At 41.9% G+C, this 24,230-nt stretch overlaps 1 protein-coding gene across 2 annotated transcripts; it reads left to right on the top strand.

Moving 5' to 3' along the window:
• The first annotated feature begins 371 nt into the window (after positions 1-371).
• LOC121312968 (tumor necrosis factor receptor superfamily member 16-like) lies at positions 372-16,352 on the top strand. Of its 2 annotated transcripts, none has more exons than XM_041245008.1 (6): positions 372-1,186; positions 6,271-6,403; positions 6,751-7,113; positions 9,058-9,268; positions 10,581-10,723; positions 11,025-16,351. In XM_041245008.1, exons 1-6 carry the CDS (start codon positions 1,136-1,138, stop codon positions 11,327-11,329), a joined length of 1,206 nt encoding a protein of 401 aa, XP_041100942.1. In that variant the 5' UTR covers positions 372-1,135; the 3' UTR covers positions 11,330-16,351. The 2 variants fall into 2 exon arrangements, with proteins under 2 accessions (XP_041100942.1, XP_041100941.1); XM_041245007.1 differs by lacking the exon at positions 372-1,186 and adding an exon at positions 1,228-1,316 and having other exon boundaries at positions 11,025-16,352.
• The last annotated feature ends 7,878 nt before the right edge of the window (positions 16,353-24,230 follow it).

Here is a 24,230-nt window from a genome sequence, read left to right as displayed (position 1 = left end):
GATAGTCGCATCATGAATTCAGTAACGGTGTGTAAAATACAGTACATCTATCCTGTGTGCCTAATACAAATGCAGATGAGCGAGCTCTTATTTAAGTGCGCCGTGGTGGAAGGAAACTCGAGAGTCGATCGAAGTGCAGTCTTCAATTCAAATGCAAAGTAATGGCCCCCCAAAATGTATTTCCTGAGAGCTCGGGTTTATCTTTTTTATTATTTTACTGTAGTTTCGGAAAATTATCTTGTCATACTAGTTTTATTTTATTTTATTGCTAATCGCCTCAGTGTGATTTATTACCTCGGGGGCTCAGCCAATCCGAGCTCAGGGAGCTGCACATGTGATGCAGTAGCTCTTTGGGGGGAGTTAACCCTTTAATGCTCTACAGGGTTTAAATCCTTGGAAGCACACGTCCGTTTCGTGCATCTGTCCGGGACGGGAGGGAGAGAAGTAGAGGCAGACAGGAAGAAAGACAAAGAAAGAAGAAAGAAGGAGAGGAAGGACGAAAGAAAGAAAGAACGAAAGAAAGACAGCGTCTGAAACAGAAAGCGCCTCAGTCAAGAAAACAGAAAGGAGCAAATCCTTTGGAATAAATAACAGACCTCATTATTTTTTTTAAAGACGGGGAAGAAAAAAAAAAGAAGAATTTTGCTGTTTTTTGTTTGTTTGCATTAATCGCAAACTCGGTTCTTAAGGAAAAAGACACAAAAAGTTAGAATTAAATTTCAGAACTGGGCTTTGCAAGCGGATCGGATCGGAGAACTAAGCCGATTTCCTCAAGCAGTTTAGTTTTGGATACGTTACAATTACCGCAGATTATCTGGCTATTGTTTTGCATAGCCCTCACAGATTTGTATATATACATATATTATATATTATATATTATTATTATTATTATTATTATTATTATTATTATTTAGTTATGACCGATAAGACCACTGTTTTTCATTAGCCGTTCCTGCGGAAAGTAGCCAAATATTTATTAGATTACTAGCGACACGCCTTGCTCTGTTTTTAATTCTCTGTCAAAAAGGCTTATTTACAAATAAGGGAAGAACAAAAACGCAAGATCCTGGATTTCTATGTTTTTTGGAGCAACCCCGAAGTTCAGTAACTCGATCGGAGACTGCTAATCACTGCAATGGATTCGAGGAGGGTCGCATTAACTTGCTGTTTCCTGATTCTCGCAAAGGTAAGTTGAAACATTGTACTGCATTTAAAATTAAAATTACAATGTATCCCATTCTTCATCTCACTACAGAATGCGAATAACGGCTTTGACGAAGTTTCCAACCAAAACTGCAAAAGTATCAACATTGCATGTAAGATACCTAAGCTATATAATAATAGCATTTCCAAATATTTCGTTTTGCGTAATGTATATGTTAAACCGATTGCATTCTATAGTGTATACTAATACAGGAATGTACTGTAAAACGGTGTAGAGTGAGGGTATGTATGCTAGTTTACCTCATCACCGAATATGACCAAAATTCCCGCTGTACCACCACCCCCCAACCCCCGCCCTTGGTATCGCCCCCCCCCCCCCCCCCCCCCCCCCTTGCCTCACTCTTCACCTACATAATATAAATCTGCCACAAGCCTTCAAACCAGATGTGTTCACAACAATGGCATTTCAGCAAGTCGGCCTATATGAAAGGGTCGTTCGAACGCGATTGGGTGGTTGCAGGAGGCTAGTTTAGGATTAATGTAGTACAGTAGGCCTATAGGCTTTTAGCCGTTTTTCATTGAAATTGAGGTGTCATTATTGTATTTTTTTTCTTCTGGGCTGGACTTTGCAGGCTACTAAAGTCCGCCTTAAAACTAGCTTATCGCATTAAGACACATCTTGTTCCCAAATACGTTACATATATTTTTGCAGAGCACATTTTCATTCACCCGTTTATTCCAATGATAAGACTATTTTTTAAGGCATATTTTTCCGTTAACTTTGAACATCAACGCCTGTTTTTACGTCAGCCTATCACTTTCATATTTGCATTAACGTTGTTTCATTCGAAAGACTATGCATTTTAATGTGTAGCACATTTTGCTAGTCTGGCTTTCAAGAACACTATTCTCTGTTTCACTTTCTGCCTGTAAGTAAATATTTGATACTGATGTGACTTTTGATTTGAACAACCAGGAATGAATTAGTTGTACTTTTTCTCTGTCTCTCTACTGTATTAATTTGGTAGTTTTTTTGTTGTCTGTCTAAACGTACGGCATATCGCACAGGTCCTTATTGATGGATAGTCGGATAAGGAGGAGGGAAGGAAGATTTACAGACTCAGCACCAGCCGAATTTCTCTACTTCGATTCAAATCGAAATAATTACGTTTTGATCTGTTATTTATTTGTTTATTTTAGAATGGCATACCCATTTTAGATGAAAACAATGTAAGCGAGCATCAACAGGCCCCGCACAAAAGTTCTTCAGATAAGTTGTACGCCTCATCGTTTTTTCCCACTCCATGTTAGCTATAATTTAAATACATATGGTCGCGTTAAACAAACACTAATCCCTCACCTTTGACGTGCACGCACCTGAACACACGTTTCAAAACACACTGCTTCCATTATACACATTGTTTATTTGCACCCCTTTGGGGAGTAGGCCTACTCGTAGCGACACAAATGAACAGATTAACAAGTAATTTTCTTTTCTGTGCCACTTTTGCACTGTTGCTAGAAAAACACGGATGCCACGCATGTTACTAAAACCTATAGGTTTAGCACATAAGCTACACACAGACACCTCTAAACCTCCAAACCTTAAAACCCAAACGATATAGACAAGTACACATCACTTCGCAAACACAGGATTTGCGGGAGGTACAAATAGAATCCATCTGGCACCCCAGGTGAGCACTAGACACACGTGAACAAGCGTGTCTGATTTAATGGAACGTTATAATTACATTGCTTTTCTTTACAATGGGAGCCCAGGAATTGTTGACTAGGAAGACTAAAATATATAACATAATACAACTTATAAAACGTTTTAAACTGTTATATGATATATAACAATTTACCGTTTTAGTTTGTGGCAGCACCAGTATTTTTTACTGCGCTGTAAATTCGTAATGAATAATATATGCGTGAGTGTTTCGCATATTATGAATTGATCCGTCATTTTTTAAAAACATATTTGCGTTTTGTCTTTTTTCTAACATTTAAAACACACTCAGTGTTCTTCTGTACACTTTGTGCCATGTCTCCAAAATAACGTATTTACCTAGCAGAAATTATGATAAATAAACTTTATAGAATTAAATGTATAGTAATTATTCAGACAGGTAGTCAGTGCATTTTTCTCTCTTTTTCAATGGGTGACTCAGAATTCCCTTCTTTTTTTTTTTTAATTAGGTATAGGCATGGAAAAACTGGCCAAGGGTTTAACCTTTTGTAAAAAGACAGGCCACATGTATTGACATTACTATACTGAAAAAAAATATACATTAGCAGACTGTCTCAGGGTCTTTTCAACTTTGAGAGTCAATACAAAAATCCAGGGTAAAGAATAAAAACAATGAAAGAGCCATATGAACAGAGTGCCAGTGATAATACTGCCACTGCCAGGAGCAGCAGTCAGAGGCTAAAAAAACAAAATCAAATAAGATAAAAGAAAGAGGGGAGGAGGCATTTTATACCTTTGGACAAATAGATTTTATTTTTGTTCAAAATTTTACACCCCTAACCAGGCCCCAGTATTTTTTAAAGTAGGCAAACCCTTGGATAATGTGTGTGTGGGGTGGGGGGATGACGATATGTGGGTGTCAAGACAGACCTTCCCAAATATTTATATTAGTTAATGCAAAGGCAAGCTGTTTCTGTCCAGGAGAGTAATGTCTTCTTTAGTACTCCAGTCTGTTTATATAAAGGAAGGGCTTGTGAGTGCACTGGATACTTGGGTGATGGTAAAAGACAGAGTAAAATAAAGTGAACTCGACAGACAGCAAATTGATACTGACTGGCATTCTGTTAAGAGCGGCCAGGTAAATATTATTGATAAGGTAAGACCCCAGATTAGGTAAGGGGCTGCAACGAGCAGCTCACAGTCGAAGATTTAATGACAGCCCAGTCCATGTCCCGCACTGCACTCTTGCTGTCTTTGCATTGCTTGGAAGCGGCTGGCTGTCTTCAATTACAATCTCAGTAATTGTTGAAATTGCCCGATGCCTGGTAAAGTAAAGTTTAGGTGACAAGATTTCTGTTTTAAGTCTTAACTGTACAATAGGATAAAAGGTAAGAGTGAATCTAAGGGGTGATTTGAACCACTGGGCAAAATTGTCTCCTGAAATAATAAATTATTTGTTCAGGGTATATAATATATATTTTTTCTTAAATATTTAAATCCGCTGAGAGAGAGAGAGAGAGAGAGAGAGAGAGAGAGAGAGAGAGAGAGAGAGAGAGAGAGAGAGAGAGAGAGAGAGAGAGAGAATGAATGTCTGAAAGGAATTTGATACCGTCTGCACTCCAGGGAGCTTGCCTTTGATTCAGTTTATATGTGTGTATCGCTAACCACAGAGAAGCTTTCCAGGGAGTTAGTACCCTGACTGGAGCTTGAACCCACACCTCTCACTTTGCTGCACAGTCTCCTGGCCTACAGAGGACCATTTGCTGTTTATGGTCAGTGTTTGGGGATTTTAATTTAAAATAAATAAATAAACAACCCCACCCTCTGCACACACACCTTTCTCATCTCTAGAGGTGTCCTGTTTCAGAGACCCTGGGGAGGCCCCGGTAGCAGCATCAGGTCACTTTACACCATTGTGTGCTGCCTGTTGAGTTCAAAGGACAGAAGGACTGCAACCATTACAATTCAATTACAAACGTTACTTGGAATGGTGCACCTTTTTTTTAGTCTGGAGTGGCTGGGTTTGAAATTGAGGTGGTTAACGATAGGAATAGGTACTGGACGTTTAACAAAAAAAAAAAAAAAAATATATATATATATATATATATATAGATATATGATATATAATAGATATATATATATATTATATAATATATATTACCTTGAACGCTTAACCCTAGTCCTGTTGGGGTTAATATGTTGTAGAAACCTTACAATAACCCCATATACCATATAAAGCAATGGGATATTTAAAGATACAAAAGATACCCCCCCCCCCATTTGTTCACAAGGCATCCAGATTTTGCTCCTCAATTCACTCTTGGTTTTTTCACATGTGGGTATTAGATAGAGTGCTCTAGGACCAGGTGGAGGAGGCTCCCAGCACAGTTCCGCACATGTTCCAGAGGTGACGCTGGCAGCCCCCCTGTGAATCTGTGTAAAGATCAGAGGAATTGTTAGAGAGGGGAGGGCAGTGAGACATCTGTTTGTTCCCATCACACAGGCCCTGGGGCTGCCCAGTGCTTTTACAACTGTGTGCATACTTAAGATTCAGTTTTTGAGAAGGGAGAGAGAGAGAGAAGGAGATGTGCTAGAGGGAAGTGGGGACCTCTCTCGACACACCTGGAGGGAGAAGGGACATCAAAGACTCCCCTCTGTCCACACAAACAAATAAACCCCATCTTGTGATCTCCTCTATTACACAGGATATAGTTTACAATTTAACAAACTGTGAAGCTGTTCACAACGGTCTGGGATGCGGGAATCCAAGTTAAAACCTTTCTTCTTTTCTTTTGCTTCAAGAGCCTAATTAAAAACATTTGTCTCTCAATAGATCTGCAGGGGCTTCTTGTAAATCAACATTCAGTGTGGCCCTAAACTAGTGACTTCATAGGTGCATTAATATGTATATCATTGAGCGAGAGCAGGAACTGCTTTGGTTTGTGTCCACCAGTACGGATGCATTAGCACCTATTATCACAACAGTCTACTTCTGGGTCTGCAATTTGCAACTTTATCTTTTAAAACTATCAATGTGAAACATCTTGGGAAGTTTTATAAGGTTATCTTAACTTAAAACTAGGCAAATTAATCTAGGGCAAATTAATCTGGAGTGAGCAGCTCTTGTATAGCATGAGTCGTTTTGTGTTCCCTACAAAATGTTCCTATGCTAGCTACATATTTGTTTTTCCAACCCATATTTATTGATATGTTCTGTTTCATAACAGATTGAGAGCACAAACAAAGTTGGGTCTTCATGTTCTTTTGAATGGAATGGAACAGTCATCCACACAGTCTATAGCTTGCTATGACACTAACACTTTTGATTCTATTACCTAATAACAAGTGGTGTTGACCCTTGATGAGTGCAGTGTTGCCCTGGGCACAGTCTGAGTGTGTCTGTGTTTGAATCGCAGGTTGCCGCAGCAGACACCTGCGAGACTAACCGCTTCACGGAGGATGGCGAGTGCTGTGACCTTTGCCCCTTAGGATTTGGGGTCACTGTTGAATGTGGCAAAACCAACACCCAGTGCAAAGCCTGCCAGGAGGGTAAGTTTCCAGGAACTGTGGTGTATACCTACAGGGGTGACCTGCTCAACACCATCTGGGGGCCAGGATTGTAGGCTGGCATCACAGTAGGGGCGAGTACTCCACTCAGGGCCAGAAGTGATCTAATACTTGGTGTTCCAGGCATGGTGTTAGAGGGAGGGAGGGGGTCTGAGCCTTTGGAAAAGAGATGGGATCCAGTTGAAATACCAAAGAACAAATGTAAAGTACATTTGTATTGTATTGTGTACTGGCTTGTATATTTGTGAGATTTCTCCCTAGTGATGTAAATGTACTATCTTCATATCTCTAAATACCTAAGTAGTGTCTCCCCCTGCTGTCTATTGCAGGTTTGACATTCTCCACGCTCCCCGGCACCCCCTGCAGCCCGTGCTCGCTCTGCCCCCAGGGTATCCAGGTGACAAGTCTCTGCATGGCCACACAGGACACACAGTGCAACTGCGGCGACGGCTTCTTCCTGAATGTGGTGAATGGCTCTGACCCTCTGTGCGCTCCCTGCTCGTCCTGTGGGAAGGGGCTCGGTGTGGAGTGGGAGTGTGGGCCTCGCTGGGACACTAAGTGCAAGGCCTGCCCAGCAGGAACCTACTCCGAGGAGAACAGCCAGACTGAGACCTGCCTCAACTGCACAACCTGTCAGGAGAGCGAGGTGCAGATCCGCGAGTGCACCGCCAACTCTGACACACTCTGCATGGGTAAGACACTGAGACAAAGACATTGGCTTATCTGATACAATTTTACAAATAAAACCTTTCATAAATCATGGGGTGAATCCAGTCCTTTGTTTAAAAGTAAATTGCTTTTCGACCTGAAGCTAATGCTTATCCATATATTCACATCATGACACATACGATGATACAGCCTACACATTTAAATTGAATACACTTCCACAAGCTTGTGGCTTTTTTTTTGTTTAATTTTATAATTGTTAGTGCCTTGATGCATATAATTAAAAACTGTTATTTTCAGATTTAAAAACAACTTACTTTTATTTTCTTATCGACTTTACTGGAATGATTTTTTTTTTAATTCCAGACAGTGGTACCCCCAAAAAAAACAACATTTTCTCATTATGATGCATATCAAAATAGGATCACAGGTTACGTTGGTAGATATGTGTGAAAAGTAATATTTCTGACGATAAATTTTCGTGGCAACTAGGCATTTATCTCAAATAAATTATACGTGTTTCAGTGTCTTTTGGAATCCTCTGCCTTTGTTTCTCTAAGTTTTCTGTCAAAGATATTTTTTGGTTCTGTTGTCTGAGTAAAAATTTCAACTTCCTGTTGCTGTGCAGGCCCGTTTTAGGACAGCTGCGTTTAAACAATTAAAAAATTAAAAAAAAAAAAAAAAAACTAAGCCGGCTTAATTGGCTATTGTAAACGGACAGACAGACAGACAGACAGACACACACACACATATACTTCTGATAATATCAAAGTGGCTGTTGGTATTGCTCATATTGAAATAAACTTAATAATAGAGACTTCTAGTTGAAACTTTTTTCAGTTAATTTCTAAAGTTTCTTTTAGTATATCTAAAATCAACACTATTGAGTGTTTTAGTAGTTACAGATAATTGTGTTCATGTTTATTGCAGAAGTTCAAGAAAGGGGGGGAGAGACATATTTACGGCTGTCCGTCCCCCCCTCCCCCCCCCCTCTCCGTTTGTTCCTTATCTCTGTCTTTCTGTCTTGCTTCCCCATTCCGTGGAGCTGTTGAGTCTGTGGGTTTGTAACAGGGCTCAAAGAGGACTTAGTTAGTTACTTAACCAAGACATGGTTGGAGCAGCTCATATGTGGGATCAAAGAAAGGTAATGACCGATGGCCACTAACAAGGAACAGCAGCTTCCAGGGCTCTGATCCTTAAAATAGCCATGCTGGAGCCAACTAGAGCAGCTTTAGTAACTCCTGTGGCAGCTACTTGGCCAGCAATTCGTAATTTCATATCAGTTGCCAGGAGATGAAGTGCTCCCCAAGTGTTTAAAAGCAGAGTAATACCAGGCCAGGCCAGGCTTGTCCCCGCGCTCCCCACCCCCGTCCCCGTTGGCGCATTAACACCCGCTCGCCACATGGCCTTTGGAATGTTAGCTCTTCCTAATAAGGGCAGATCACAGCCAGCTGCCAGCAGGGAACTCTCACAGGATAACCACTGCACAGCTGCAGACTTAACAGATGCATTCATTGTTTTAATTTTTGTGAAACAAACCATTTGGAATTATTTTTAGACACTTTCTGTTGAATAGTTTCTTAACTGTATTGTTGTTACTGAAAGTAAAAACAAACTTTGGTAGCACATGATTATGATCTTAATTTTGAATGTGTTTTGTTTTTATCAGAGTTGCTTGTTTGGGGCACACTCTAGTATAGCTAGTCCCCTAAGCAAAGCTGATTATATTTAAATCATTTTTGAATGGCTCCTCAATACTTCGGTGAAGTTGGTAGAAGCAGCCATAACAAACCGTTGCATTACTATATTAGAAAAACCTGATACAGTACATATATAACCTTGTAGAAAAGTAATAATTGGTCATGTGAAGGACATCAAGGTGCCAATATTGAAGTATGGATCAGAAGTTGCCCCCAGTGTGTGTGTGCCTGCTGACTAACCCTCCACCTCTCTCCCTCTGCCCCATTCAGACAAGAAACTGATGATCTTGCAGAGACAGGGCACTGCCACTCCAAAGGACTCATCTCGCCGTGGGGATCCCATGGAGTCTGAGACCAGCACCTACCCCAGCTCCCCAGACTTCATCCCTCAGGAGGACAGCGGCAAGAACATCATTCCAGTGTACTGCTCCATCCTGGCAGCCATCGTCATTGGCCTGCTCATCTACGTTGCCTACAAGTGGTCAGTACAGCCCCTGTCCACCCAGTTGCCTTAAAACTGCACTAGAACACCCCCTGTGTCGCAAGACTGAACTCTGTGTTTTCATGATTTCAAAAGTGGCTTGAATCCCTCCCCCCCCCCCGAGCCTCGGTGATTCCAGTCAAACCTTGCTAATCCGAACAGACTGTCTTGTTGTGTGCTGTGCTCTTCTGCCGTTTATTACAGAAAAAACATGCTATTCAGCCCTCAATCCCTGCTATTTACTGAACAGTGTAGTTCTGTATACTGTATATAAAATATGTAGTTACATCTTTTTTGGGGGGTTTGTTGATTGGGAAAGCCATTCGAACAATTTCACAGCTGTGATTTGATTATCCGATCACCTCCTGGTCCCTGTTAGTTGGGGTAGTAGAGGTTTTCCTGTATTAGCACAACCCTCCGCCTTCTTTTTTAACATCACAAAGCACAGTGTCAAATACAGTGAAAGATCCGCAACAGGGTGAGTTAAAATCCAGCACTGTTTACATCATAAGCCAGACCCTGGTATTTCAAAGCGCTTGACAGAATCCCAGCAAGGATAAGGAGAGTGATTTAGGGTTACAGCACAGTGTTTTAGCAGCTCTCGTGACACTCCTGAGGGTAGGTTGCATTCAGAGCAGAGGTGGTAATGTCCTCTATATTGTTGATAGACAGGGCAGGAAGAGGAGGAGGAGGAGGGTGGTGAGTTCTCCATGCTGTGCTTGCAGTGTGGACGGCTAGACAGGCAGGCAGACAGGCAGGCTCTGGGCTTCTTTACGCTAGTCTCTGCCCCAGCACAGCTCTTCATAATCCCCAGTGCTGTTGTGTTGCACACACTAGTAGAATTCCTCTCCCCTGTACACTGGCTAAAGTCTGAGCCGCCTTCAAAGCAGAGGATTAAACTTCCCCCAAAGCAGATCCTGCCAGGGCCCCACTGTGCCAGGACACTGTCCCTCCAGGAGTTGGGGGATTTGGAACTGTTAAAAATGCTTCAGTCCCCTTTTATTAAACTCATTCCGTTTTGAAGTACAAGCCTCAAACAGCACTCAAGTAGCAAGCTGAAATAGTCAGATCCAGCAGACAAACAGGTGTGCGGCATTAGTCTTGGTGTGTATGTAACAACAGTGAAGTACATTGTCTAAAATGCCTTCTGAGATATAAATAAGCGTAGATATTGGGGAGCTCTATGTTCTGGTGTGTTTGGAGTTTATCACCAGCTGTATTTCCAGTCATAGTTTAATGATTGTTTTATTTCTCATCCATGCTGTGTTTAATAGTTCAATAAATGACTCACACTTCCCTCTCCTCTTTTCAGCTGGACCTCATGCAAGCAGAAACAGCAGCTGGCGAAAGCGCGTGCCAGCGAGCTTAGCTGCTCCCCCGAAGGAGAAAAACTGCACAGCGACAGCGGGGTCTTCCTGGATACACACAGCCTGCAGGAGACACAGCAGCTCAAAGGTGAGGGGATGAGAGATGCAGGCCAGGGCTGAGTGACCACTGTGAAAACCAGATCATTCAAATCTAAATTTAGGTCTAAAACAGCTTGGTAAACACAAATCTCCAGATCTCCTTACCAAGCATCAGAAAAGGAAACCAAGCCAAGAAATTAGGATAGACATGAATTCATAAAAGAGAAGGGAAGTGTTGGTTGTAAAAGATACCATTGTTTACAGGAGAGTCATGGACTAGCAACTCACAATGCAGTCTAGTCTGATTAGTTTGCACTGTTTGCTGACGGTTATTGTTCTTCCTCTTGCAGGCAATAAACTGGAGAGCCGTCTATACCTCAACGTTGCCCCCCAGAGGCAGGAAGAGATTGAGCAGCTGCTGCAGGACACCAGCAGTGGGAAGGGCTGGCGCCAGCTGGCTGCTCAGCTGGGGTATGAGCAGGATCGCGTGGACATCTTCGGGCGGGGCGAGGACCCTGTGCACACCCTGCTCTCTGATTGGTCGGCTCAAGAGGGCACCACCGTGTCGGCACTGTACGCTGCGCTTAGCCGCATTGAGAGGAGTGATGTGGCTGCAGCTCTAAGCAGACCGGCTGAGGCCAGCTCTGTGGTGTGACCTGAGAAAGAGAGAGAGAGAGAGGACTGCAGGGGAGCGGGGGAGCAGGAGGGCTGGAGGGAGGGAGGGAGAGAGAGGTTAACATATGCATATCTCCCAGAGAGAAATCCAAATGACTAGAAGTCTGAAGCGTTAGAAATCTAAGAAGTGAAACAGCTTCAATCTTGAAAAACTGAAAGGCGGGGCACGCCCTTTTGAAGTGACAAGCCAAACATCTGATGAGGCTGCTGGCAGAAGATGATTGCCAAGTGAAAGCAGCAGATCTGAAATCTGCAGATGGACCAAACTTCACAAGGAATGAAGCATTCACTTACTTTCCAGTCCAATTTTCCCATTGCCCTGTATGTAACAGACTATTCTTAGTGCTATTGCCAGGTAATCCTCATTAAAACCACCAAACCCTATTGATGCCCAGAAAGAGAAGAGATAACCGTCAAGAACTGGCCCTGGAACCTGGAACCAGAATCTGAAGGACAGACATGGAGAAGTCTAAGGTGGTCAGACAACAAAGTGGCAATATACTGGGACTGTAGCCCTGTGGGTTTTGGTTGGGCAGTCAGAAGTACAAGACACAAGGAATGCTAAATGTATTTTCATTGCATTAGATGTGTAAAACATTTTGAGTGTATATTCCCTTCAAAGTCCATGCCCCAGTTCAGCATGTGTGCTACGTGAAAAATTCCATTAGATGTTAATGTAAATTTAAAAAAAAATGTTAAAGGGGAAAAAAAAGAATGGGTAGAAATGATTTTGTTGTTTTGTGTTTTTGCATAACCCAGATTATGAATATAGTACATAACAAATATAAATTCTAATGAATGGGAATATGATGATCAATACCCGGTATTGTTCTTGCACATACACATTCAAACAGGAGTTATCTGGATTTTGGATTTTGTTCTCTGCCTGTGCCAGCTTCAGTGCCAACTCTATGTAATCCCACCCCCCCAGTCACACAGAAATGCAGTCTAAACAGGGATTTGAAAAAGTAGGTAATGTGCCATTCTGTTTCCATTGGAGAATATTCTTGGATGTGTTCGTCTGGTATATTATAAGTTTAGTTCATATTGAACAAAATGGAAACTTGTTTCGAGACAGTGTGGCCCAGGGGTTAGAGCTGGGGACTAGGGGCCTTTGGGTGCCTTGGTTTGAATCCTGGCTCAGACACTGCTTGATATGTGTGTGATTTAGTGCCTCTTGTCGGAGTATCTCTGGATCCAAACTGCAGTCTGCTGGAAAGAGAGCTGTTGTTGTGAATTATAAATATGTTTACATGTTTCAAACCTCAGGTGTTAAGATGCTCTATGAATTATGTGTGCTTACTTTCCTCAAGAGAATGGGTTAGATTTGCAAACGTATTTACTCCAAATTGTCATTAACTACATTTTTTTTTTTTTTTTAGAAATAAATGCACCAAACTAGGAAAACACTATTCAGAGCGTTTAGGGGTGTCATCAGGTGTTGCTAATTTGTATTAAAATTGTAAGTGCGCTAAAAAGGAATTGTTTGACCGTTTGGAGTAAAAATATTTGAGAATCAAGCCCAGTGTTTTAGAATACTTTATGTGATACAACCTAAAAGTCAGACTGACTCCTTGCATTGTAACCAGTTCTAGTACCGTGGGCATACCATACCAACTTGCAAGGAGCGCTACCCACAGTGGGTGCACTGTTCATTTCAAGAAACCCCTGAGCTATTTCTAATGTAAGCCATATACACACAGAAGCCTCTGAACGCCTAGACAGGAGTGTGCCGATCAGGGTTCGATGCCCGACCACAGACCTCTGCACACCACTCCCCCGGTTCTAGCTTTCTTTTTATATATTTTTGGTTCTTTCCATTCATTCATTCCTTTTCTTTTTTATTTCTTACACTAGTTGCTATTTTCAAATTATTATGATATATTTTTTTGTGAATGTGTCTGAACATGTTAAGGTCTTTTTATGGTTAATTTCGTGTTTAAATAAATATACAATTGGGAATTGAAGTCTTAAGTTGAATTTTATTTTTGTTTGGGATGGATCTCCCAAATCTGAAGTGGGATGTGAAACCATGTCAACATGTTCTGTTGCTGTTGTAAGATGACCTCTTGATATGTTATCGGAGATTGGTGGGTTTTGTTGCAGTTTGTATATCCTTGTGGTTTGTAGAGATACTTAGGACCAAGGGATTACAAACCATCTTTCAGGCAATTGGCTTCACTAACCATTGGCCTGTCATTTCCTCAGTTGTCTGCTCTGAAGTGGTTTTAGATTTAGATTTTAATGATCAGGAATGGGGTTTATTATAACTTATGTTTTAAAGGATTCGCTTCCAAGTACTTTGTGTGTTACTATAAAAGTAGTGAGGAGAAGTGGAAGGGATGGCCGTAGCTGACACAGCTGAAAAATGAAATATTTACTATAGCAGGGTGTCAGACAGAAATTAACTTGAATCCAATGTAGGCTCTAAGTTGATGAAAGATTGCTGTCACATTAAAAATAATGGATGAAAGTTTTAAAAATGACCGTAAAATGGAAAGGTAGTTCCATTAACAGTAACTGTTTTGGCTGTCACCTGTAGACTTCTTGGAAACCCTTATCACTTTTTTGTTTTTTGTCTAATCAATGTAATTATTATAAGCATGAAAAAGGGTCTTGCCTGGTCCCCATATGGTGCTTCAACCCTTCATTTAATCCAATCAAAGTGCACATTAAAATATTATAGTAGGCAGTGCAGTTGTTTTTATTGAATGAGAGCATGTCTTGTGTCTGTTTTCTGGTGATGCTGCTGCTGGACAGATTGGGTGTAGTCGCACTGCGGTACCCTTTGTATAAGGACATGATGGAAAGTGGCTGGGACTTCAAAGAAGCAGCTGTTTGTTTGACCGTCACAAGCATATGCAAAGATTCCATCGAGGGCAGGCAGCATTAGCTCTGCTCACTTTCCATGCTGTAACAGGGGATGGTAATCAAGCTAGCAATCTTACAAATCTATTCACAACTTCTAACTAACAACCTTAAATTAAAGGGTATGTAACTTCAAATGAAATTTTCATTTTTATACTGTTTTGTGAACCTTTATGAGTGGTCCTTACTGCAATTACTCAGATACTTTGTCTCAGTGAAGGTGTGTTGACTATTTAAGTTCTGGAGCTACTCTTCAGTTCTAATTGCTTACCACAGACACATGGGTCATTCCGTGACCAATCACCCAGCAGCTAACACCCTGCCATCTCTGATTTACACCAAACTCAGTGCTCAGGCCTGTTTCAAAAACACATTATTGCATTTTTAGACTGATCCGGTCAAGGGGTCAAAAGTTATAGTGAGGTCAAACGGTATAAAAAAAAAAAAAAAAAACACATTTGAAAGACAACCAAGGAAAGTTACACATTAACAAGTTTTTGACCTTTGACCTTTGACCTTGAGGTGAAACCCCAAAAATATGAATCTAAAAAAAAATGCCATGGGAAACATCCAGGTCTCTGCTTATCTACAAAATTTCAGGGGGGTAATACTTTTGGTTTGCTGTGAAAACAATAAAAAAAAACTAACCTTGCCCCTCCATTTCAAAGAAATCTGAGCAATATACAGGTAATAATCCCTATTTCTGCAACAAACATTTAATTTGAATCAGATGACCAAAGGAATAACACATTGTCAGTGGGGAAAAAGCCAACATATTTTATTGCAGGAGTACAATAACATTTCTGTGACACATGGTGATGTTACCAGCACTGTTCTCATAAAGTATGGAAGATGTTTATCAGGGTTTCAGGATTTCATTCATGCAGACCCAAAAAGTACACACTTTGCATGTGTGTGTGTTCATCACCAGAACGTACAGTTGATGATATGCCCAGTTCCATTGAAACAACACATTTTACTCAAAGAATTAATGGGAATAACTGTGTGATCTGGAAACAGTAATAATCAAACTCATAATCAAACTTTTAAGTACATGCAAAAAGTGCCCTGGAAAAATGGGAATTACTAAGGACCCTGGAGTTCTTGGCCTAGTAGATCTCCAGGATGAGGTTCAGTACAAGGAATGTGTTGCCATAGATCAGCCCAAGTTTGTGACCATTAAAGATAGTGACACTGACTTCTTGGAGAAACATGCCAGTATTGTGGAACTGCCATCATTTCACAGCCAAGGCTCTATTCAGTTACCTGACATCCGTAAAAGAGAATCTAACTGCTTTTCCGAGAACTGTTCTTTCATGGTCCAAGATGAGGTCCAAAGCTTCTATTAGTCAAATTCCCAAGCAACGCTGCATCTGTTTGTGGTGTATTACCACTCAGAAGAGGGTAGCTTTGGAAATCTACTTTTCTGCATCATCAGTGATTCTCTAGATCATTCAAAATAAGCGATGTACTTCTTCCAATCCAAACTCCTCCCCCATGTGAAGAAAATGCATTACTCCAGTGATGGTTGTGCTACCCAATACAAAAAACAGTTTAATTTCACAAATCTCTGCCACCATAAACTGCACTTCAGCTGCTGATTGGAATGTTGTTTGCAAGTTTACATTGCAAAGGCCCATGGGATGGTAATGGGGGAACAGTCCCAGTGATGGCCAGATTTTAACCCCAGAAGACATGTATTAATTCTGCAAGACTGCATTCAATAGCATAACCTTCATCGTTGTATTCAGAAAATAAATCATGGCTATTGCTGAACACCTAAAGCAAAGTTTCAAGTCTGCATTGATCATAAAGGGCAGTAAGAGCCTGCATAAGTTCATCCGTGTTCCCAGACTTTTCCATCTCCAATAGTGCACCACAAACTGTATCTTCTGAGATGAACCCAAAGCTGAAGAAGAAGAGACATATAGGAGAGGACATTTTGTTATTGTCATCTATGTTGATGCATATTGGATAATGATTGAAAATGTCATTGAGGAATTAGAGACTTCTGTATGCAGTTCATGCACCCTGGTGGGAAATCACAGCAGTATCACTAGCCAGATGGACCAACATTCTTTGCAGTGTTGAAGGCCCTAGTCTCTTACTTCATCTTCCTCAAGAGGCTACGAGTTTCAGGATCAAGATCTCAAAAAGACTGAGAAACTGTGGATAAAGGGCCATTGACTGGTGTGGCCTTTGTGGCAAAAATATTGTTTTTCACCTGGAATAAAAGGTACTGACTTTTTTTCAAATTTCTTTAAAATGGAGGGGGTGGGGTTAGGGTTTTTTTTTTTTTTTTCACAGCAAAACAAAAATATTACCTTATGGAAAATTTGACCTGGACCTTTCCATGGTACTTTTTGGGGGCTTTACCCAAAGGTCAAAGGTAAAAAAAAAAAACTTTGTTAAGGTGTAACTTCCCTTGTGTCTCTTACCAGAAGCCTGTAGAACAAATTGTTTTTGAGTTAAAGGTTGATAAGACCCATCTGTTTAGACGGCACTTGAAGATCTCTTGATCTACACATCCTACTATGCACTGGACTTACCTGACCTAAGCAAAACGTTACTGGATCCTCAGCTAATGCACCATCCTTACACTACTAATGTCATTGAAGAAATAACTTGTTGCATCCTAGTTCAGAAATAATTGACTATAATAAATAATAATTAATGTTGGGGGGGGGGGGGGGGGGGGGGGGGGGGGGGGTGATCTGTAAAAGACGGTGTCTTAATGGGTACCCATATGTAACCTGGCTAGATCAGTCACAGTGTATATATTCCCATATGTAACATAGGCTAGATCAGTCAAGTGTTTATATAAGTGCAAGGAACATCTAGCCAGCACTGTATTGCCAGAAAAACAAAAGGAAACTTGATCGAAAATTTTAGATCACTTGATGGGGCTGGCTCCTTACTTCTGTAAAGACACTCTGGCTGATCTTGCCCAGGTTACATGTATCTACAGCCAGCATTTACAACTGATAAGCAATTTTGAGCTTAGATTAAAGCACCTTAACACAAACTTACAAAACATGGAAAATATCCCTTAAAGGTGAAACAACTTCCATGGAAAATATTTCCTTTTTGGTCGTCACTTCTTCCCATCCCATCTACTAGCTCTTGTATGCTGTAGACTGACAAGCACAGTCCTGAGTCTGGAATGCATGTGTAATGATCCCTTTAACACCGGTTTAGGGCGTGTACCATTAATAAATGTCCCTTATTAAACCCCACACCTTTAGAGTGTTCGGGACTGGCTTGTAGTTTGGCTCAGTTAACGTAGCATTGCAATGATACTTTATTGTACTTTAAAACTGCTCTTATCTGTAATGTGATCTTTTGTAATGTGATATTTTGTAACAACTGTCATCCTGGATAGGGGTGTCTGCTAAGAAAGAAATAATAAGTGTTAAACAACTATTGTACTGGAACAAGCCTTATTAGGTTTAGGTTTATATGCGATTTGTGAGTTGTCTGGACTATGTGTAGTTTGTAAGCAATTAAATAAATGTTACGTGAATGGTAATGACCATGAGCGTTTATGCTGGGAATTGCTGTGCAGGCAGGCCTACACTTGCATCTCCATCCACGGGCTCGTCTCCATAGTTCAATAGCCTGCTGCTGAACATCCCCTGTAGCCTTCTCTTCCAGCTTCTCCATCACTGATCAAACACCTCAACTGCTTGACAAAATTCAGATAGCCCCTGTGGTGTGAATGGTGGCTACACTGATTTTTTTTGTACCAAGCTTTCTTCTCTTGAATATGTTGGAAGACAGAGCTTAATACATTCCAAATTTGTAAGAGCAGAACTTTTACAAATGAGAGGAAGCCATTCAGCCCATCAATGTTAGTTGGTTCCTGATTGATGCCAAATTGTCCTTCTTGGCTAGGCCCCCATGTAAAGGAGAATGTTAGGGTATTATCTGAACCCTGGTTCCCTGAAATAGAAATGTAACCCTTCCCCTATAGGATATATTTCTTATAGCCCGAATTACCTGAGCACTTATATCAAAGCTGCTCCTTTAAGAACCCTGTCTGCGTCAGGCGTCACCTCCACCCCTTGGAGATCTCAATGACTGTCGCATAGGGATCAGCGCCAGGGTTATGATAATAACTGTTTCCTTTTCATGTACAAAATGTAACCATAGTTAGGTAGCAAAGTCTCTTGTGGCGTGACCAGTGACCTTCTCTGGTGGAGACAGGTTAGCTGGATCGTATGCAATCCTGACTGTGTCTACAATCCACCTCAACAGCCGCTTAGACAGGGTTTGTCTGTGGAACTTAGACATGAAACAAACAAACAATTGCTCGGATTGATGCCAACTCTAGGTGTGGTCAGCATAATACGCCAGTCTCCTAACTGGACAGAGCGTATGAAACTTTCTCTCCCTGTCAGACTGGAAAGGAGGTGGATGGAAGGACCCCAATTCCACTGACTGGTTGATATGGAAAGCAGAAATGTCTTTAGGGAGAAAAGCAGGATTAGTGCAGAGAGTAACTTTAGTTCCAGCTTCCACAAAAAACAAAGGTTTTCGTCATTGAAAATGCTTGCATTTCACCTACCAGCTTGGCAGAGGTAATAACAAGCAAAAAAGACGTCTTTGAAGACAGGAATTTCAGCTCTGCTGAATGTAGGGGCTCGAATGGCGGTCTTGTAAGCACGTGATCTTCTCCATGCACAGTGGAAGCAGTGGCAACGATGGAAAAGCATAAAGCCTTAGTCTTAGGTCATCTGTGGGCCAGTGCGTCAATGCGAGCATTTGACCTCTCTCCAATAGCGAATACCAGTTGGAACAATGGGTGGACTCCTGGGTCATGAAGAGATCTATCTCCGCACACCAGAGCTGCCTTCTTGTCGCCACTAATACAGCCATACTCCTGCCCAGCGCCTGACCATTGTACTTAGACAACTGGAGCAGGTGGTTGTTGACCAGGCTCAGCTCATACAACTGGAGGGACGAGGGCCTATGGTTAGAGGACAGAGACTGTAACAGCATGGACTGGTAAGCCGCCAGCATGCTACTTTAGCTACCAAGATGCATGCAAAATTCTGAGGCCACATAGGCCTTCTTCAGCATCATCTCAATGACACAGCATTACTTATTGGGATATTAAACATCCCTTTGCAGCAAGGCTAGATTGGGCATCTACACCAGAGTGGCAAAGGAAGCCTCAATTGGTGGAAACTGGCCAGCTTATCCCAGCTTATCTGTGTCACACACCTTATGAAAACTGTCTAATTACCAAGGCAGTCAGCGGATGCGTCCAGGACAATTGCACCTCGTTCAAAAAATCTGGGGGACAGGGCATTGGATAACAGCAGCAGGAACCCTATCAAATATAGAGCGTCTCCAGCTCATCTTCTGTGGGCCAAGGCACCTACAATGGAAAGGCTTACCACTGGAGCCAAAACATCAGATTCCGAGTCTTCAGACGGGAAAACAAATTCTTGGGTGTCCAGGTCCTCAGGTGCAGCAAGGGACAGGGTGTTCTCCTGCGCTGGCTCTGGGTCAGCCAGTAGTACCTGAACCATGGGGACTGAGACAACGAGGGGGCTTCGAAGCAACTCTGTCTAAAGGGACTGCTGCTGGGCCATAGCTTTGTAAAGCTCCATTTGCTCCACAACCAGGTCAGTGCTATCAGCATGTCTGCTAAGGTGGTGTCAATAACCTCTTCCTGAGAGGAGGAGAGGGAGAGCTCTCTGAGCTAGAGGACAAAGAGGAGGATCTAGAGGACCACGGACTCTTGTTCTTGCTCCTACACCTAGGTCACTTCCTAGCTCGAGGTATAACAGGGAAGAGAGACTCTCTGGTTCACACTGCATGGGACAAATAGGGCTAGTCTAGAAGCTGTGCCGGCCTGCTTTCTAGTGTCCTCTGAAAAAAAAACAAGCACGAGATGGGCAGCAGCTGCAGTCTTTAATTGCTCCATCTGCATGTTCCCTTCTCAGGCAGTAGATGCACCTGTCGTGCTTATCTTCTGCCGGAATGTTTTTTCTTGCCAGCTGCACAAGGGTGAAACCCAGGCATGATGCAAAGTTGAAATAACAGTTCAGCAGGTGCGATATATGCACACAAAAAACAAACAGCAATGCTGACTGGGGTGCTGAGAACTGTTGCACGCACAGATTGCACAAGAATAAAACACTGGCAACAGTCTTGGTGCCGAACCGAGCCGTTGATACTGGTTCTGGTACTGAACCGGATACACTGGTACCAATTCTGGTATGAACCAGATGATTGGTACCTACCTCTGTACCGAACCAGGTGACTGGTACCTACTCTGGTACTGACCTTGGCGTCAATCAACGTGCTTTGTACCGAACCAGGTCACTGGTACTGGTTCTGTACCATGAGATGTGGCGTGCAGGTGAAGACCTGAAATGGCCACTGGCAACTGCAAGCATGCACTGTTAAACGGACAGGGGCTGCAGATCACCTGTTAACTAAAAAAAATCTAGTAGCCTTCGTTCTCAGTGACGTTAAAACACATCAGCTGCAAAAAGACACTCTGCATAAATTCTGGTCGAAAAGGCTCCTGCCAATTCAACAGCACACTGTAGCTAAAAAGCCCTCAACACTGGCAGTGTCTCTGTGGTGCAAAAAGCTGACTTGAAAAACCAAACAGCTAGCATAGATACTGTCTGTGTACAGAGGAGAACCTAGTACAGGGAGACGCATGCACTGGGTTTCTAAAAGAAAACAGAAAATAATAAAAACTTGTTAATCCTATATATGAAAAGGTGCAAGCAAGAATAATGATATCGACTCGAGCAGCAAGGGAGAGAGCATGAATTTAGCCACAGAAAGGCACTGAATCCCGGGGATGGGGCAGGGAGAGCCATCTACTTCACACAGCACACAATGACTCAGTGGGACTTAATTACAACCTAGGCTAAGATACAATTATACGCTCAATATCAAAAGCAACATTATTTCAGAATTTAAATGAAAGAGAAAAAGTGGAATATCAACTTATCTCTGTAATTTTGACGAAGGAGTCAGAGCTCATTCCTTCCTCAGGCAGCCGGAAAGAAAAAATGGCGCTGATCCCTGTGCGACAATCGTTGAGATCTCCTGGAGGTGGAGATGATGCCTGACGCAGACAGGGCTCTTAAAGGAGCAGCTTAGATATAACTGATCAGGTAATTCGGACTATAAGAGATATATCCCTTTCAGTAATGGTAACATTTCATACTTGAAAGGGAAGTAATTTGATAGGAAAGAACAATTGAGATGTTACTGCTGTTAAAACCCACTTGAATTCCAAAGAGTCGGAGCCATGAAGTTAAACGAGCGTCCTCCAACTGTGGTGCACTTTTGCTTGGGGTTAACAAGCAGGCCAGAGTTGGAGGACTTGAGCTTGTGGGCAGGGACATAGCAGGTCAGCAGGTTGAGGAGGTACTTGGGACATGTGTGATGAAGGGCATTGTAGGTGAGCAGGAGAATTTTGAAAATAATCTTGAACTCTACAGGTAGCCAGTGCAGATGGGCAAGATGGGGGGTGATGTGATCATGTTTTTTACATCTGGTAAGGATCCTAGCAGCGGCATTCTGGACTAGCTGCAGTCAGTTTATGGTGTGTGCCGAGAGGCCATGATATAGAGAGTTGCAGTAGTTGAGCCGAGAGGAGACAAATGGATGACAAAGTATATCTGCATCTGGGAGGGGAAGGTAGGGACAGACTTTGGAGGTGTTACAAAGATAGTAGAAGGAAGATTTGACCATGAAGGAGATGTGGGCATCAAAGGAGAGGTTGCTGTCAAGAAGAACAGCAAGAAGTACACCAAGGTTTCATACTGTGGGGGAAGGCAGCAGCAGACAGTTTCCAAGGTTCAGGGCAGCTATATTTAGATTCTTAAGTTGAGTTTTAGATCCTACTAGGAGGAGTTCAGATTTGTTAGTGTTCAATTGAAGTAAATTGGCAGGCATCCAGGCCTTGATGTCTTGAATGCAAGCAGAGAGCCGGACCATGGCAGAAGTGCTATGAAGTCGAGTTTTAAGTAGAGCTGGGTGTCGTCAGCATAGGAGTGAAACATCAGGCTGTGTTGACGAATTATAGATATGAATATAAAAACTTTAGAATGATTGATGAATCACAAATGCATGGATATTTTTGCAGTACTCTTTTAGAAAGATAAACGGAAGCTGTACCAGAAATGCAAAACATTTTCAAGATTTCTTTCAGTGTAAATCCCATGCTGTCTGTTCTTCCTGAAGCAGACCCTTCTCTGTCAACAGGCGGCCCGACTTTAGCACACAAACAGACGATTACATCTTGAAAAAACATGTTCTTTTAATGTGTGCATTTTTCCTTTTTTCTTTTTTTTTGAATGGCAACTTGGGTTTAACAAACTTTGTGCTAGCTGCCAAATGAAACAATAAAAAAAACATTTTAAAAGTCTACGGGTTCTTACATAAATATTTACAATGCTACCAGAGAATGAAATAGAGGACTAACTTGCTCAGGCAGGCTATGCCTGTGGATAATTACAAATGATGCAAAACCTCTCTAGGAACAAACCAGACACTCATCCTAACTGTTTAACTGAAATGCACTCCCAGTTGACTGTATGACTTTCACTGAGCTTTTTTCTTCAACATACATTTTTTTATTTCTTTTACCTTGCTCTGGCTGCAGATGGGATTCTAGAGTGTAGATGGAACTGGTAGCAGCCCCACTTTGTTGTAGGAACGAGATGAGATTTTTACAGACTACTTTATTCTAATGGAAATCTGTCATATGTAGCCATCTGCACTTCAAAAACCCCTTGCCTATAGCTGAACCTATACCAAGCACCTACTAATAAATAAAAATGGCAGTCATTTGCTAATTGAAGGTAGCAGCCGGCACTCACTCAGGAACTTAGAGAGGATCAGTCAGGGGGTGAGGTGGTAGGTGTGTGACCAGGACAGCATAGGAGCTGTAATTAGGGAGCGAGGAAGAGTGTGTCTTTCACAGAGTCATAGGTCAGAGGAAAGGCTACTAATTGAGCTGACGAAGAGGACTGCTGCAAGGAGAGCAGCTACCGTAAGAGCTGAGTGGATAAACAAAGGGGACATTCTGACAAAAAAAAATCCCTTTAAAATGTTACTGTTTACCAGTGATTCAAATGTGTTTTTTTATTTTTTATTTTTTTTTAGTTGGCATATGACGCCACCATGTGGTCAAATAAAGTAATTGAGCTACTGTTTATGATAATGTTTCTCTTGCAAGGAAATTTGACTTGGAGTTTAGATAGGAGACCAAAGCCATTGCAGTGGAATAGCCATTTCACAGCAGAGCTTCAGCAGCAGACACTCTCTCCACATCAGCGTCAAGGTTTAGTTTGTCCAGCTCTGCACCACGTACGTGTGTGTGTGTGTGTGTGTTTAAATTAAATACGGTTTGCTAATTAATTCAAATGGTTTTTTGTGACAGAGACAGAATGATTACTGGTGAGAAATCTCCCTCCCGATCTGTGAGGGCGCTGTGTAAAGGGAACAGAGTGCCCTGGACTGGATGGCCTGACAATTAATTCCCAGGGTTAGGTGGAAGTCGGGAATCTACAAAGAGGGCACAGCTGCGGTACATTAAGTCATCGCTCCAGAGGGAAAGCGATGTGGCAACCGCAGATTGGAGGAGAAACGGCTGCACTCGCTAACCAAGGGGGCGTGACTGAAGGTACAAATAGGGGACGTGACTAGGTGATCTGTTCCTTTGTTTATTTTTAAGAGAATGCTAAAGGACGAGCAAAATATAACCATGAGTGTTTTGTGAGTCTAATTGTACTGTTTGTTATTATTTGACGGCTAACATGATCCAGAGCTGTCTTTAAAGGTCAACACAAACCAAACAACACTGCACCATTGTTCACTGATTAATTATATATTCACCACTTGCACATTAGCACTCACTGTGGACTTGTGTTTGTGTTCTGTGTCTTATTTCGGGACTGAACCCTGTGTTTATTGAACTGTGCAGTACACATCATTGTGTATTGGCAGCCCTCCTTTTATTTACTGTTGTC

This window comes from Polyodon spathula, chromosome 3 (assembly GCF_017654505.1).
Source record: "Polyodon spathula isolate WHYD16114869_AA chromosome 3, ASM1765450v1, whole genome shotgun sequence".
Classification (NCBI taxonomy): Eukaryota; Metazoa; Chordata; class Actinopteri; order Acipenseriformes; family Polyodontidae; genus Polyodon; species Polyodon spathula.
This window is presented reverse-complemented; position numbering and strand designations above follow the sequence as displayed.

Coding starts and splice junctions, on each gene's coding strand:
- LOC121312968 (XM_041245007.1), top strand. CDS start 1,257: ATGCGAATAACGGCTTTGACGAAGTTTCCAACCAAAACTGCAAAAGTA. Junction 7,114..9,057: donor CTCTGACACACTCTGCATGG/GTAAGACACTGA, acceptor TGCCCCATTCAG/ACAAGAAACTGATGATCTTG. Junction 10,724..11,024: donor GGAGACACAGCAGCTCAAAG/GTGAGGGGATGA, acceptor TTCCTCTTGCAG/GCAATAAACTGGAGAGCCGT.